The sequence below is a fragment of the Scyliorhinus canicula genome, chromosome 18 (genome assembly GCF_902713615.1).
Source record: "Scyliorhinus canicula chromosome 18, sScyCan1.1, whole genome shotgun sequence".
NCBI lineage: Eukaryota > Metazoa > Chordata > Chondrichthyes > Carcharhiniformes > Scyliorhinidae > Scyliorhinus > Scyliorhinus canicula.
This window is the reverse complement of record NC_052163.1, coordinates 49,007,229-49,024,847: the sequence shown is the minus strand read 5'-3', so window position 1 is coordinate 49,024,847 and position 17,619 is coordinate 49,007,229. Positions and strand designations below refer to the sequence as shown.

The following is a 17,619-nucleotide window of genomic DNA, read 5'->3' as shown; positions in this document are numbered from 1 at the left end:
TTTTGTGGCACTGCAGCCAGGTACTGTGGGCCAGACTCAGGGCATTCACCTCCTTGGACACTTATTCCCATTCCCTTTGTGGGTTATACTTTGAGGGCTTCCTAGTTCCCTGAAAAAACATCAGCTCTCTGTTCCCATTTCAAGCTCCTGGAATAAGGCTCCGAGTGCAGCATCAGAGAACCTGGGAACTCTCTCTCTGACCTGTTGCTTCATTGTTGGTGTTTTAGTCTTCGGCCTTCCCTGAAAGACATTCACAAACAGCAACTGAAGCCTAATTGTACTTCAATTTAAGAAGCGGACTGCCTTTAAGAATTGCAGGCTACCAGTAGGTCATGTTCGCAAGGCATAGGCCTGGTCCCCTGTTGGATGCGTAAACAGTCAGCGGCATGTTTCATGCTGAGATACCCACCACAATCATAGTGGTGAGCAGGCAGCACAAAGTGCTGTGGTCTGGGTGCTGATTAATATTGCATTATGATTCCTGTGAATGAATTTAATCAAAATTTAGCCTGTGGAGGTCAATCTCCTTTACCCTCAGGAAAGGATCATCCATTGCATAAGTTTGACTTTTTTCTCGTCATACCCATGTAGTCTCATAGCATCTTGAATTCAGGCTGTCAGTTTTATGCAAATTTGCACAAAATTATGGGCAGTTTTGCAGAATGCACTCACAACTTTGAGGAAGTGGGTTATGACTGCGTTATCGTCTCTCACACCCATCTCTTATAGTCATTCAAGAAAATCGCTTTTCATCTTTTCACTTTCCACTACATTTAGCACTGGATCCCATTAGGGTAACCAACAGGGTCACTCATCCTTTTTCAAAGTAACTTTCCTGGTCTTTATATTGCAGAAAGCATAATAAGTCACATCAAGCATTTGATATCCTCCAACTGATCAAAAAAACACTGCTTTTATTAGTTAACTCATTCAGCAGTTATTGAACAGTATGGTGGATGGATCAGACCATTAAAGGATACGGTATGCTCTGCAGAATGTTCAAATACTAATTAGCTCAAGGTAGGATTCACACATTGATTAATTGTTTCTGCATTGTAGAACCCATGATATCCTCACTGACAGCATGGCATTGTTTGCTCCACTCTCCCCGAGTAAATATTATCCCTGCATCTGATGTGATGAGCCATTCGCTACAGACTGAACGTCTGATATTGAAAGCAACTTTCAGCATTTAAAATGGCACTTTTTTCAAAAAAACTCTAGGCTGGGTTATAAGAATTGAACCTCGAGCTAAACAATTAAACTGTGTGCTTCTTTTGGTTAACCAAATAAACAAAATCGAGTAACTGTGGGATAAATTCAAAATGCACTTCTTTAAAGGAATATTGCATCAAGGTGAACAGAATCGCCAAGGAAACTTAAAACATCAAAACAAAATGGGATTGATAATGCGCCACCGTCCCCATGATGTTAAGCAGTGTGTTTGTGCCATTTGTATACTCATCAGTGCCTCAGTACAAAGCAGATGGATGGTTGCAGCTTGCTGAAGTTCCTGTTTAGGCTAGGCTTAAATTCAGAGGTTTCATCCAGCTGTATAATCTAATTTGGTTGAACAAATATGACAGCCTGTGCCTATTGATTTGCTTATTCATTATGTTCTGAGAAGGTTTGCAGTTCATTTCCATTTTGGTTTCTGAGGGGGAAGTTGTTAGCACTCTATTCTGATGATACAATTATTCAGCATTGGTGGTGAGGTACTTTGTATATCTACATCCGTGTCTGAAAAATATTTAGACATTGAGAAATATATCAAAATGAGGAACTTATGTCAGAGGGATATGGAACATATGGAATAAAATTACAATGTGACATTTAATGAATTCTATTAGCTCGATGAGCATTGAAGAAACTGGATGACTTCTTACGATGAATATCCTCATTTTGTCGACCATATTCTCTGTCAGTGTAGTCAGTGCTCACCTTCAATAATGTGCCTGTTTGTTTAAACACAGATTTCATGCTGGCGTCCACTCCAGACCCAATGATGACATCAAGTTCAACTGAGAACACCGATCTGGGCATACGATTATGTTCTGAGTCCAAAGATCTGTTGACCAGCCATACAGGAAGCACCTACTACAGCAGTTCCAGAAGTGTATCCATTTGGACCTCAGCGCCACAGACTGCCTGGGAAATCTACCACAAGCCAATTTTTGTCATGTCAGTTGGAGGGGCTTTTTTCTTTTTGGGGTCCATAATGACTGGCTTGTATTTTGCGCAGATCACAAAGAAAACATGTAACGTGCTGGGGCCTGCATTTCTGTCCATTGGAATTATGTTTCTTGTATTTGGATTAGTCTGGCTGCCGATCCTCAAAGAGAAACGAAAACAAAAGTCCATGTCAAGGTACTTACGGAACCATAAACCACCATCGTTCTTTAACCTGTGAAACAAAACTGAACTACAGAGAAGCTTATTGCTGAACTAATGACTTTTGTGAATGGATGTCTCCTGATGTTCACTGTAATCCACATTTACATGGGCCCATGGGAGTTAATGGAGGTCTATTACACTACATCCTTATGTATTCCTTGGTATCAGTGAAGCTGGTTGGAAAGAACAAAAAAACTTGCATTTATAATGCAACTTTTGTGATGTGAGGACATTTCAAAGTGCTGTATAGCCAATTAAGAATAGTCACAATGATAGATTGTAGCACATGGGATAATGTAACAATATGACCGTTAATGAACTTTATTCGTTCGATGATCATCGAAAAAAATGGATGCCTTCTTTCAATGGATAACTTAATTTTTGTCAACATATCTACTTGGTTGATCTTTAAATAATTTAATTGTTTGGCTTTCTGGGCCAATCCAGTTCTGTCTGTAAAGCTGTTTTGAGCAACAAACTAACTAAGGACCAAAAATTGTTGCATCACAAGTCTATCGAGTTATCTAGTATGTAAGCAAATAGTTTCTGAAGTCATGAAATTAACCATGCTGGTAAAAGGTTATCGTTTATGACATAAAGTTATTTGTAAATATTGTCATAGAAATAAGTCAGTGAATCAACAGGTGACATGGTAGAAATGCATGCTTCACATGGTGCATATCTTCAGATGTCTTAGGCTGAGACTAAAACATACATCAAGCCAAAAATTGCATCTAATCATTAAAAACCTGCCTCGTTCCATTGAAAATTATCTGTGCACAATAATGTGTAAACCTTTCAAATGCTTGCACTTCGATATGTTTGTCCAAGAATCACTCGAGTTCTTCCATCATATCCAATGGGATTTCTAATGAGACATCACGTTTGCTACAGCATCTGCTGTTGGAATCAATATGATGCAATTCTCTTAGTTCTTAAGTGGGTAAATGATTGACCATTGCACAAAATGCCTTAACATTAATCTAAAATAAATCATAAACACATCCATTTTGAAGCATGAATTGCACATTCCAACAATGTTGTTCATTTATATAGGACATTTAACATTGGAACATATTGGCGTATCGCTGAAAAAAAATACAATTTGCCAAAGCTTTTGTCTTGCACTCATCAGGACAATTGCAGGAATACCAATATTAAGGAAACATTAACATAACACTGTGAGAAGAGATTGCCCATTTGTTGGCAAGTGGGCTCTGATTGGTAGAGGCATTTCCATGGAGAACACACTGACAGTTAATTGCCAAGCATTATTTGAAAATTCAAACCAGGCAGTTTGATTTTTTATGTTCTTTCAGTCTGCCATGAACATGGCTCTGTTAATATATGTAGCTTCCAGTACAATTGGGCTCACAGTGTGATGCATTTGTGTGTACTGAAAGGTACATGCATTCATACACAAGGCCCTGTTCTTTGCAGACAGAAAGAATATGTACGCACAGTTAACTGTGAAGCATTGGTTGAAACTTTAAACCAGGCAGCTTGGCTCTGATTGGTGAAGGCATTGCCCTGAGGAATGAGCCTGTGAGTGATTATCACTTATTTTGTTTAGCTGAAACTGAGGCAATGTGCATACATGTTCTTTCTGCCTGCAAAGTACAGGGCCTTGTGTATGAATATATGTACCTTCCAGTAATTACACATGCATCACACTGTGAGCTCAACTGTACTGGAAGCTACATATATTAATACACAGGGCCATGACCATAGCAGACTGAAAGAACATAAAGAGTCAAACTGCCTGGTTCAAATTTTCAAATAATGCTTGGCAATTAACTGTCAGTCACCATTCACTGGTGCACTCTCTATGGCAACACCTCTGCCAATCAGAATCCATTTGCCAATCAATCCACACTATTGGAGAGGCAGTGGCGTAGTGGTATTGCCACTAGCCTAGTAATTCAGAGATCCAGAGCACTCCCCGGTTCAAATCCCACCACTGCAGATAGTGAAATTTGAATTCAATAAAAATCTGCAATTAAAAGCCTAATGCTGACCATGAAACCATTGCCGATTGACATAAAAACCCATCTGGTTCACTAATGTCCTTTAGGGAAGGAAATCTGCTGTCCTTACCTGGCCTGGCCTACATGTGACTCCAGACCCAAAGCAATGTGGTTGACTGTTAACTGCCCCTCAAGGGCAATTAGGGATGGGCAATGAATGCTGGCACAGCCTGCGATGCTAACATCCTACGAACAAATTGTTAAAAAGCTATCCTCTCATACAATACTGGTGTTTCCCCTAACATTGGTATTCTTGCGAATTGTCCTGCTGAGTCCAGATGAAAAAATTCGACAAAATGTCTTTTTTCAGCAATGCCAAAGTTCTTTACTACCAAATGATGAGAGGAATATATCCTATGGCACTTCACCAAAGCATCACCAAAATTTGACAAAAAAATCTTCATGGCTTCCTTAAATCTTAGGTGAAAAAAGATTAAAACTGCACACATTCCTTTTTAGTGAAATTCAATCACTCTCAGCTAAGAAATAAAATAAGTAATAAAAAACGCCACAAAGTATAATCAGATTTACAAACTCATCCAATTTTTCTGTTTTTTTTGTTTGAACAGAGTGAAGGTTAGAATTTGAGATTTCATCTGTGATTTCCACAGGTAGGTTTGGGAAGAACTATTACACAAAATACTTGAAAAAATATTTTGCCCCGTCTTGCGAGGAGTATTTATGTGATTGGATGATGATATTCTTCCTTTCCAACTGTTAGCTTTCAGTTTCCTTATACCACACACTGACGGCCCAGCTCGGAATCCACGTAGGGGAGCCAGTTTTTATTTACTCTTTCATGGGATTTGGGCATTACTGGCAAACTTGTTGCCCATCCCTAACTGCCCTTAAACCGAGTGGCTTGCCACGCCAATTCAGAGGGCAGTTAAGAGTTTCTGTGGGCCTGGAGACACATGTAGGCCAGACCAGGTAAGCTCAGCAGATTTTCATGACCAAAGGAGATTTGTGAGCCAGATGGGTTTTTAACAGCGATCAACAATAGTTTCATGATCACCATTACTGAGACTAGCATTTCAATTCCAGATTTATTAATTGAATTTAAATTCCACCAGCTGTCGTGGTGGGATATGAACTCTTGTCCCCAGAGCATTAGCCTGGGCCTCTGGATTACTAGTCCAGTGACATTACCACTATGCCACCATCTCTTTTTATGAAAGGGTGTCTCCCCAAAAGGTTGTGTGCGCTTTCTGGAGTAATACTTTCTTTGCTAGTTTTCATCTCAGCGTCTAAAACTGGCTGCAGATTTTACCTTTCCTCCGCCTCACATAGCAATCAATACTTCCCCCCGTCCCATGGCAGCTCCGAACTAGTGGGCAAAAGTCAAGTACTTACAACATGAGAAATCAAAATCAGAAGTCTACACCTTAGTACTCTGGAAGGTTTGTGTTAAGTCATTAATTCTATCAGTCGTAAGAATATCTTTTTCAACTTTGAACAGTGATTTTTTTTTTTACTTTAAGCACTGAGGAGCAATGTGATTTTAATGTTTGGGTTCCAGAGAGAACCCACAACTTTTCTCAGTTTATATTCTTGTATCTGCTGCCGTACTGGCAATAAGATTGGGCAGAATTCTTCAACCCTTCCCGCTGGCGACACCTTCCACTCCCGCCAAAATTGAACGCCACCCTGAGTTCCGCAAAGGGGGCACGGGTGAGGAATGTAAATCACCATGAACTTCGGAGAGTCCGGAAGATTCTTCCGGAAGCTACCAGCGAGCCGTCTCCACCATAGAAAACCCATTGTTTTCTATCCTTTTTGTGCTAAAAATATCTCTCCAATATATGGAACTTAACTGCCTTCTGAGTGTTTTAAAAGTAGGTACTTGACCCTGTGTCTACAATAAGACTCCTGCTTGATCTTTCTGGTTGTGTTCATCTGCTGTTTAGTGCCATTCGCTATTTATTTCCTGCCTGACAGATACACAAAGAAAACGACCCATAGACCTTTAGTACATCCACTCTGTTGTGGACTAATTTAGTTGATCTCAGCCAAGATGTTGTGAGCACACTGTAATTGGTTTTAGCGTCACTTGCTTTGGAAGGAAAAGGTCAAGCCAGGATCCCACTTCTTGGGCTGGATTCTCCGTTTTTTGGACTAAGTCCCCACGCTGTCGGGAAAACTGTAGTATTTTACAGCAGGAAAACTGGCGTCAAAAGACCAAAGATTTCCCATTTTGCTGGGGGCTAGCAAGCAGCCGTCGTAGAGCTTGCAGCTCTCACTGCCGATACGGCCCCCTGCACTTTCGGGTCAGAGGCCGCACATGCGTACGATGGCGGCCTGCAGCGGCCATGCAGTGTTCCACGGTGGACTCAGCCCGCGGACCTGGATCGGCAAAATAGTGCTCCGCATTGACCGTTCGAATGGCCCGGACCGCCCGCACACATTGCCCCTAGCCCCGAATGAGGCACCCCCTGCCCGCTGAGCGACCCTGCCCTGACTGTGGAGGCCCTGGACTAAGTCCACAGCCGCCAAGCGAGGATTCCGGATGGTGGAACCATGAGAGTCCCACGCCGTTGGGAACTCGGCCGGTCGGGGACAGAGCATCGAGGGGCGGACCTCAGGCAATGACCTGAGGTGGTGGATACTCACCAGGAATACACCGATTTTCGGCGGGCGGCGAATTTAAAAAACCGGCGCCGCTCCCGATTTTGCCGCCAAAACGAATTCTCCGCCCCGTCGCCGATCGCAATTTCGGCATCGGGGAGTCGAAATCCAGTCCCTGATCTTCATCCAATGACCCAACAATGGGTAATGCACAAATGCAGTTAGGATGTAAGGTAGAATCTGTCATAATAGCATCCTGACATTTACTGTCTGGGCTTATAATTGAAGGATGTTCGCGCGAGACACGTACTGAAGAGCCTACTGTCTGTATAGCACTACCATAATATGAACTAATACCTTCAGATGAGAAGCGATAAGGGAAAATAAAACTGCAAGAAAGAATAATTACAAGTTTGAGCAGGATCGCAATCAACTGGAGCACAAGCATTGCACCAAGTAGTGGGAAGTCTGTAGCCACTAGTCTCCAGACAGCAATGTCCATATTACAGCCAAACATTGAACAAGGTGGAGCAAGATATTTTCTCACTGAGATCAAGGGGAACTCAGAGGTCGGCTCACACTAAGGGCATTCTTGTGTACCCGTTCACCATCAATTGCAGAACAGAATCCAGGAAAGCCGGAACACCTCATGCCCCTTGAAGATTAAAAAAATGTATAATGCAAGGAGGCCACAGAACTGGAAGATAGCAAAATAAGAAAAGAGAGAAAACTAACACTGAGCTTGGTAAGAAAAGTCACTGAAGTTTATTTAACTAACCAGAGAAATTAGAAAGAAACTGGAGAGCCTGTCCCAATCCATGTACTTTATGTTGGAAGATGACCTAATATTGCATGCTCTTGACAGTTGAGAATATTTTATTATCTTCTAAGTTGTTCTCTGGCTACAAAGCAAATCTGTTGAAATCTATAACTGTCTGGATAAGTGCACAAATTGCCTTGGCTCTCAGATGGAACTTCCTGCAACCAATTGGTTGTTTAATAAAATGGTATAATAAATTTCCTAAAGAACTCAAACATTTTTTAAAGGGTTATCACGTATTGACGTAGCGAAAAGAAAACATGTTTGTGCATTTTTACTCTTTTTCCATTGGTATTGTAAGATTTATGTGTCTGATAAAACAGTATGTTCACTAGTTTACAGAGTTCCTTTTTGAAAAACTGTCTTAGTGAAAACTGTAGTGACTGTCAAGCAGTACACTTGGAATAAGATAATGGAGCGTCATGATAGGGAATAAGGACCCAACTTGGTTTTATGTAAGCAAAGATTCAGAATACAAACTATACCCAATCATATATTCCTTTCTGTGATGAGTGGTATCGGTAACTGATGTAACTGTACCTTGCCTTTAATACATTGGCCCTTTAAGACCGGGCTTGGAACCCTGGGGGACTCCGCCTCTGGCTCCGCCCCCAGGAAACGGTATATAAGGTGATGCTCACTGGGCAGCAGGCTGTGACCACACTTCTCGGCAGCTGTCCGGTTGTCTGATAATTAAAGCCTTTGAATTACCAATCTTCTCTCCTGTGTCGTAATTGAGGGTATCTCAATTTAATTACCAGACACATCAAGATGGACAACGCTCTAAAGCCGGAGAAACTCAACCTAGACACTCGGTCGCCGAAGGCCCCAGAAATGTTTAAATATTGCCTCCGGTGTTTTGAGGCCTATCTAAACTCCTCAGAGACTGAAGTCGACGGCGCTCGCAAGCTGAGCTTACTACATGCCCGGGTGGGCCACCGACGCTCCTCCGTGATCAAGAACACTACGACATACGAAACTGCGGTCGATATACTGAAGAACCGCTTCGTAAAGCCGATTAACGAGGTACACGCCAGACATTTGCTCTCGACCTGCAGCCAGCGCTCCGGGGAAACTCTAGACGAATATGTGGAGAGACTCACTGTGCTCGCGAGGAACTGCAATCATAAAGAAGTGACGGCAGAAGTCCACATGAACTTAAATATTCGTGATGCCTTCGTGTCCGGTATCAGGTCCTCGTACATCCGGCAGCGGCTCCTAGAAGATGGGGCAAAGGATCTCCAAGGTACGGTAACGCTCGCCTCTTCTCTAGAAACGGCCCACCGTAACTTCCGTACGTACTCCGCGGACCTTGCGAACCCCTCTCAATCCCCTCCAGGCTCGGCCACGCTACAGGCCTGCGCCGCGCGGCGATCCGCTCACTCCGTGGCTCCCCATGCTATTTCTGTGGGCAAAGCCAGCGCCCACGTCAGCGTTGCCCAGCCAGCTCCGCGATCTGCAACGACTGCGGGAAGAAGGGGCACTTCGCTAAAGTCTGCCTGGCTGGGCCCAAAGGCCGCAAACAAAAGCCTCACCAGACCCAGAAATCAAGCTCCCGGCCTCACAGGCCCCGCAACGGGCCGCGCAGCAGCCGGACACGCCTACTTCCGACGCGTCATCGACCTCGTGCGTATCATGGGGCGGCCATCTTGGCGGCGGCCATCTTCGAATCCCGACATGTGCGACCGACGGCGGCAGCCATTTTGTGACTCCAGGCATCCATTTTGTGAGTCCGACTTAACCCAGGACTCTGACTATCTGCAACTAGGAGCGATCACGCTCGATCAATCGTGGCCAAAGCATCTGCGGAACTCAATGATGCGGGTACAAATCAATGGCCACGACACTCTCTGCCTATTCGACTCCGGGAGCACGGAGAGCTTTATTCATCCAGACACGGTAAGGCGCTGCTCCCTGCGCACCCACCCTGCCTCCCAAACTATCGCCCCCTCTTCAGGGTCCCATTCGGTACAAATCACGGGGTATTGTGTCGCGGACCTCGCGATTCAAGGCGCTGAATACACCCATTTTAAACTCTACATCCTCCCTCACCTCTGCGTCCCCCTGCTGCTCGGTCTGGACTTTCAGTGCAGCCACCGGAGCCTGACACTGATGTTCGGCGGACCCCTGCCCCCACTCACGGTTTGCAGCCTGGCGACACTCAAGGTTGCGCCACCCCCCCTCTTCGCGAACCTCACTCCCGACTGTAAGCCCGTCACCACCAGGAGTCGCCGGTACAGTACCCAAGACATGCCTTTTATCAAGTCAGAGGTTCAGCGGCTACTAAAAGAGGGGGTCATAGAGGCCAGCAACAGCCCTTGGAGGACTCAGGTATTGGTAGTCCGCTCCGGGGAAAAGCAACGAATGGTAGTGGATTATAGCCAGACCATAAACCGCTTTACGCAACTCAATGTGTACCCACTTCCCCGCATAGCGGAAACGGTGACTCAAATCACCCAGTATCGGGTATTCTCCACAGTCGACCTAAAATCGGCCTATCATCAACTCCCTATCCGCCCAGAGGACCGCCCCGACACGGCTTTCGAAGCAGCCGGTCAGCTGTTTCACTTCCTTAGGTCCCTTTTGGTGTCACAAACGGAGTCTCCGTTTTCCAGAGGGCGATGGATCAAATAGTGGACCAGTACGGCTTACGGGCTACCTTCTTACCGGCTTCCCGTCACCATCTGCGGCTATGACCAGCAGGACCACGACGCAAACCTGAGGAAGTTCCTCCAGACTGCCCGGACCCTCAACCTCACATATAACAAAGAGAAATGCGTGTTCCACACAACCCGGCTCGCCATCCTCGGCTACGTCGTGGAAAACGGGGTCCTAGGCCCAGACCCCGACCGCATGCGTCCCCTTAAGGAACTCCCCCTCCCCCGTAGCCTCAAGGCACTCAAACGGTGCTTGGGGCCTTTCTCCTATTACGCCCAGTGGGTCCCCAGATATGCGGACAAAGCCTGACCACTCCTTAAGACCACGGTTTTTCCCCTGACGGCTGAGGCCCAGTCGGCTTTCAGCCGTATCACGGCCGGCATCATCAAGGCCGCCATGCACGCGGTGGACGAAGTCATTCCCTTCCAGGTAGAAAGCGACGCATCAGACGTCGCCCTGGCTGCTACCCTCTACCAGGCGGGCAGACCAATAGTGTTCTTCTCCCGAACCCTCACCGCCTCGGAAATTCGGCACTCTGCAGTCAAGAAGGAGGCACAAGCTATAGTGGAGGCCGTGTGGCACTGGAGGCACTACCTAGCCGGTAGGAGGTTCATCCTCGTCACCGACCAACGGTCGGTTGCCTTTATGTTCGGTAACGCACAATGGGGCAAAATAAAGAATGACAAAATTCTGAGGTGGAGGATAGAGCTCTCCACCTATACGTACGATATTAAATATCGCCCGGGGAAGCTCAACGAACCCCCGGATGCCCTGTCCCGCGGCACGTGCGCCAACGCGCAAAAAGACCGCCTGAGAGCCATCCACGATGACCTCTGCCACCCGGGGTTCACCCGGCTTGCCCATTTCATCAAGTCCCGCAACCTACCTTACTCCACAGAGGAGGTCAAGGCCATGACTAAGGCATGCCAGATCTGTGCGGAGTGCAAACCACACTTCTATCGACCAGACAGGGCTCGCCTGATAAAGGCCTCTGGGGCCTTTGAGCGACTAAGTGTGGACTTCAAAGGGCCCCTCCCATCCACCAACCGCAACATCTATTTCCTCACCATTATCGATGAGTTCTCCCACTTCCCTTTTGCAGTCCCCTGCCCCGATATGACCTCGGCCTCCGTAATCAAGGCACTGCACAGCATCTTCACACTGTTTGGTTTCCCCGTTTATATCCACAGTGATTGGGGTACATCGTTCATGAGCGATAAACTGCGTCGATATCTGCTCAGCAAGGGCATCACCTCGAGCAGAACGACGAGCTATAACCCGCGGGGAAACGGGCAGGTGGAGAGGGAAAACGCGACAGTTTGGAAGGCTGTCCTTCTAGCCCTACGGTCAAGGAGTCTCCCAATCGCCCGCTGGCAGGAGGTCCTACCCGATGCCCTACATTCCATTAGGTCGCTCCTCTGTACGGCCACGAACGAGACCCCTCACAATCGTTTGTTTGTCTTCCCCAGGAAGTCCACCTCTGGGGTCTTGCTTCCATGCTGGCTGACGACTCCGGGACCAGTCCTACTCCGCAGACACGTGAGGAGCCATAAAACAGATCCGATGGTCGAGAGGGTCCAATTGCTACACGCAAACCCTCAATACGCCAACGTCGAGCATCCCTGCGAGACCTGGCACCCGCCGGCTTCCCCACCGACCCCCCCCCCCCCCACCGACACTCCCCTCCCCGCACCAACTGCCGACCCCGACAGCGCCCCCCCATACCGCCCCCTGCCCCCCAGCCGGTGCCGGCACCAATCACCCTAGTCACCCCAGATACGCACCCCCCCCCCACCCCCCCGCAAAGCGGGCAAAGGCTCAGTCAACCGTGCTCCTGGAAAAACCATCACCGAAACTGACCGTATCCACGGCACCACCACCGGAGCGGAGAAGGTCAGCACGGACGGTCAGACCACCCAAAAGACTGAACTTATAACTCCACTTTCACCCCTGACGGACTATGTGTTTTTTTTAAAAGGGGGTGAATGTGATGAATGGTATCGGTAACTGCTGTAACTGTACCTTGCCTTTAATACATTGGCCCTTTAAGTCCGGGCTTGGAACCCTGGGGGACTCCGCCTCTGGCTCCGCCCCCAGTAAACAGTATATAAGGTGATGCTCACTGGGCAGCATGCTGTGACCACACTTCTCGGCAGCTGTCCGGTTCTCTGGTAATTAAAGCCTTTGAATTACCAATCTTCTCTCCTGTGTCATAATTGAGGGTATCTCACTTTCATAACATAGATGTTACATTTTAGCTTGACTTGCCTCCTAAAAATATCATTGGTATCACATGAAGATAAACTGGTATCAGCAGTCAGTCTGTACAGAACCCAAATGGGTGGATGACATTGATGGAACATGCTTGCAAAATACAGTGCCAGTTTTGAACATGACATTGTGCCTGGCTTATATTTGATAAGGAAGTGCAGACTTTGGAAAGAAAACAAAGACAGTCTCAGCATTCTTAATGTGTGATTACAGACTGTGCCTTTCATCCAAATCACTTATCGATAATCTAACTTGAGCGACACTAGATGAAAGATTGAGCGATGTCAAGGGGTTTGTTCACTAATCTGCTGTTGCGTGAATGATTGTCCATTTTATGGAATTGTCAGTGAGCAGAGGAGGTCATGTGCATAAACACACAGAAGATAAAACAGTCCAGATCATTCTGCACGCACTAATGCTCAGCTATGGTGTGGTATTGGCAGATGTCCAGTCTGGCTACTATACATGTTGTAGAAAACTAAAAGACTAACAAAAACTTAAGTTAACAAAATTGCACCGTTTTCCTCATTATACTAATAATCTTGTGCTTTAGTTAATCAGACACAGACTCTGGAATAAATTGGACATCATGAATCCTGACTAACTGTCCTTTTGGTCTCATCCAGATATAACTGGGATATATTCCAAGGCAGTATGATGGAAAAACCAGGATAGTTGTAACCATTCCTCATGGTTGTTTCTAAACACAGTTTGTAGAATACAACTGGTAGTGTTATAAACTCACTTCCTCTGATAAATGCAGGATCACTGAGTGATAAAATCATGTGTGCAGATTAGTTTGGGATTAAAACAATAATTCTATTAAAACAGTCAATTTAACCTGCTGTGCATTTATGCGAACTTATTCCCCCAATTATCTTGTAACTTTTGTATGATATACAAAATGTTTGGTTTTATTTGCCTCTAAAAAGATGACCAGCATCTCATCAGAGTAAATGGGCTGTACAGGTCAGCAGGCAGACTGTATGGCTGCTTGAGAATGACACTTCACCCTTCTGGCAAATACAGACTGAGCAGCGCAAAATTGAAGGTCTGGTAAAGATTTTATGAGTGTTTCTTATTTGAGCATATACCCTCCTTGGAATAATATTAACGGTGGCATATTACGTTCTGAGTTACATGATAAACGGAGATATTTCCTGACAAAGTAACACAACAGCAGTTTTCCTGCCAAGTTTTTTAAAAAAGGACTTGTGTTGTGGGTTTAATATTACTGGTTATATTTGTTGCAATATTTTCAATAGTGGCATCACTGTTGACTCCTGAGAGCGGGCGACATGTTGTGCAATGCATGTTCCCTCACTGCCACTGGTGGCAGACTTAAACACTGCTCTCGTCACTCCCATATTTCATACCTGTGACAATTATTTCATCTTTGTTTCAACATTCATTTCAAACTTTCAAATTCAAGCTCGGCACCTCCAAATCACCACTTGCTGATTTAACCTAAATCTTGCCCTGGACCGGGTGCTCCATAGCCTTTCAATTAGATATTGCAATATTTGTAAAATTACAATTGAAGAAAATAGTTGATTGCTTTTTATTGCTGTCTGATTTGTCCATATGTCAACATAATTTCCAGTTTGCACAGCACTTGTTTTCAAACAGTTATAAACACACAGTTACCAATTGCATGGCAAAAAGACAAATCCACGACATATAATCACAGAATAATACAGCGCAGAAGAGGCCGTTCGGTCCATCGAGTCTGCACTCACACATGAAAAACACCTGACCTGCCTACCTAATCCTATTTGCCAGCATTTGACCCATATGGCCTTGAATGTTATGACGTGCCAAGTGCTCATCCAGGTACTTTTTAAAGGATGTGAGGCAACCTGCCCCTACCACATTCCCAGGCAGTGTATTCCAGGCCGTCACCACCCTCTAGGTAAAAAGCCTTTCCTCAAATCCCCCCCCCCCCTAAACCTCCTGCCCCTCAGCTTGAACTTGTGTCCCCTTGTGACTGACCCTTCAACTAAGGGAATAGCTGTTCCCTATCCACCCTGTCCATGCCCCTCATAACCTTGTACACCTTGATCAGGTCGCCCCTCAGTCTTCTCTACTCCAGGGAAAACAACCAAAGCCTATCTAACCTCCCTTCATAACTTAAAATGTTCCATCCCAGGCAACATCTTGGTGAACCTCCTCTGCACTTTTGATATGATTTTCAGCCCCCTTCACAAAACCATCCTCAAGCCATTGACCCCCATCACACTCCCTGCAAACTTCTGAGACTGAACCAGACTGTTTGCAACCCTATTGTCGTATTTGACCTTTATAAATGCTTCCGACCACATATCCATACTATCACTAAAAGCCGCTTATTTCCACCTCCTTGACCACTCAAATCTACCTCTGCGTAAACTCATCTGCTGCTGGAGCCCTCATCAATGCCTTTGTTACTCATCAATTTGACTATTCCCATGTATTTTTGGCTGTCCTATCACTAAGCTCATCCAAAGCTCAGTGCCCGTGTTTTACCTCTCATCAAGTCCTGTTCATTATTACCTCTGTGTTTACTGTCGTATAGAGACTCTCAATGAAACCTATAGGAATACTGAAACCAATAGGGACTCTCAATAAAACCTACAGGAATAATGAAACCTATAGGGCATTTCAATGATGTAACCTCTCAATTTTAAAATTCTTATCCTTGTTTGCAAATCTCTCCCTAGCTCTATAATTTCCGCCAGCCCTACAAACATCGGAGATATCTTTGTTCCTCTAAGTTTAGCCTCTTTGGGACTGTTAGTTTTAATCACTCCACCTTCAGCCTCTTAATGTCTAGAATTCCCTCCCGATGTCGCTCCAGCTCTCTACCTTCCTTTACATCTTGAAGATGTTCCTTAAATTGGACCGCTTGACCAAGCTAATGGTTTATGTACCAACAAAGAGCAGAAGTAGGCCCTTCAGCCCCTCGAATTTGCTCCACCATTTAATAAGATCATGGGGGTTTAATAGTTACCTCAAATATGTACTCAGCCTACCCCCGATATCCTATCACCTCCTTAGAAATATTCTATCCACTTCTACCTTAAAAATATTCAAAGACTGTGCTTCTTCCGTATTTTCAGAAAGAGGCACAACTTTGTGTGTGAAAAAAAATCACCTTGTGTCCATTTTAAATGAGTGGCTCCTTATTTTAAAACAGTGACCCCTAGTTCTAGATTCTCCCACAAGAGGAAATGTCATCCAGAATTCTCCAGCCATTGGGATTCTCTGCTCAGCCGGCAGCACACCCCCTCCCATGGGTTTCCCAACGGTGTGGGGTGCCTTTAATGGGAAATCCCATTGACAAGCGCCGGGAGTAGAGACTCCCGCCGCCAGCGAACGGTGCGCCCCATGGAACCTGCGGCTGGGGGACCGAGGAATCCCAGCCATCCTTTCCACATCCATCCCATTAAGACCCCTCAGGATCTTATATGTCTCAATCATGTTTGTGTCGTAATTTAGTACAACACTCTTATGAAGGGCCTTGGGACCTTTTACAAGGTTAAAGGTACTATTTCAATACAAATTATTGCTCTAATATTTGGATTGATATCGGATTTTCAGGTGATTTTTAAAAAAATATTGTTGGTATTACTCAGACCATTCCTCAAACTTCAATCTGGAGAAACACACTCAATGACAACTTATGGCACACTCATTTGTCTAACTTCGTGTTAGTCATTCTCACCAAAAAAAGAGATTAAATAATTTTTAAAAACTTACTTTAGATTTATTATTCACAGGTGAGAAGGTGAAAGCTTTGCATATTTCAATTCAAAACAATAATAAAAATGAAAGGAATAACTATTCCTCGATATTATTTGTTTTAAGTTTTAGATGTCATCACGTTTACTTTTGCATGCAACACTGTGAAGAGACTTTAACCCCACAATTTCTCCGTCCAAGCAGGACAGGATTTACGTCACGGGAAGCGGGATTTCCCGGGAGAAACACCTGGATGAGTTTGTAGCTCTTTTGCCCCAGAACTTTTTGCATTGGAGAGTGGGCTGCAGACAAGAGGCAATGGTTTTGGGCGGGATGGGGCGGTGCCCGGGCTTCTTCTGCATGGCTGTCAGCTTGGACGTGGCCGGCTTGACCTTGCTCTTAATTGGCATTTTTGCCAATGTGCGGGTGGGTGGCAGGGGGTTTGGGGACTGCCTCGTTTACAGCGGCTCCATCATCGTCTTCTTGAGCCTGATTTGGTGGCTTTTCTGGTGCACGGGCAACATCGAGGTGCCCCTGGAGGAACTGGAGAAAGAGCCCGCGCTCGAGGGGAGGCTGGCCAGGAGGTTTTCCCAAAGACTCTCGGTGAAAAGCCAGGGTTCGCCGGAGGAGGCGGATAAACTGGGGAAGGAGGGGGAGCTGAGTGTGAGGGAGATAGCCACCGCCATCAGCTGGGATATGGTGAGGAACTTCAGTGAGATGTCGCCGCACCAGAGGCAGGAGCCTAGATACGTAGAGCTGAATCATGTGAGGCTTGCCCAACATTTACCAAGGAAGCAGCTGAATGGAGAACGGCTGGTCTAAATGGTGAGATCTTCCAAATTGGTTCCATCAACCAGGGGGTTTAAATGTAGAGTTATACCACTGGCTGTTCACATGGTAAAATGGGGAGTTATAATTCTGATCCTGTATCCAGTTCTCTAGCTTGACAAAGAGTCATCCAGTCTCCAAACATTAGCTCCCTCCTCTCTCCTCAGATGCTGTCAGACCTGCTGAGATTGTACAGTATTTTCTGCTTTTGCTGGGGAGTTGCACTGCCCCGGTGGCAATATAAGATTTGATCTCGGTTATATCTGCTGGAGGGTGTTGCACCCACTCCCTTTATTCACTCAATTGAGCTTGTCAGCTTCACAAAGTTAAAACAAC

At 45.5% G+C, this 17,619-nt stretch overlaps 1 protein-coding gene across 3 annotated transcripts in view; it reads left to right on the top strand.

The window, feature by feature from the left end:
- The window catches only part of LOC119953470 (phosphoinositide-interacting protein-like), a 35,891-nt gene that overhangs the window by 7,908 nt on the left and 10,364 nt on the right, over positions 1-17,619 (top strand). Inside the window, exons 2-3 of one of the 3 annotated variants that reach the window (XR_005458028.1) lie at positions 1,974-2,367; positions 4,991-5,032. Coding sequence is in view for 2 of the 3 variants with exons in the window: in XM_038777782.1 (XP_038633710.1) it covers positions 1,979-2,367 (389 nt within the window). In the remaining variant the exon portion in view is untranslated. Of the gene's footprint in view, positions 1-1,973; positions 2,368-4,990; positions 5,033-16,700; positions 17,155-17,619 lie in introns of those variants that run through there. The other 2 variants (XM_038777782.1, XM_038777783.1) reach the window with 2 other exon arrangements.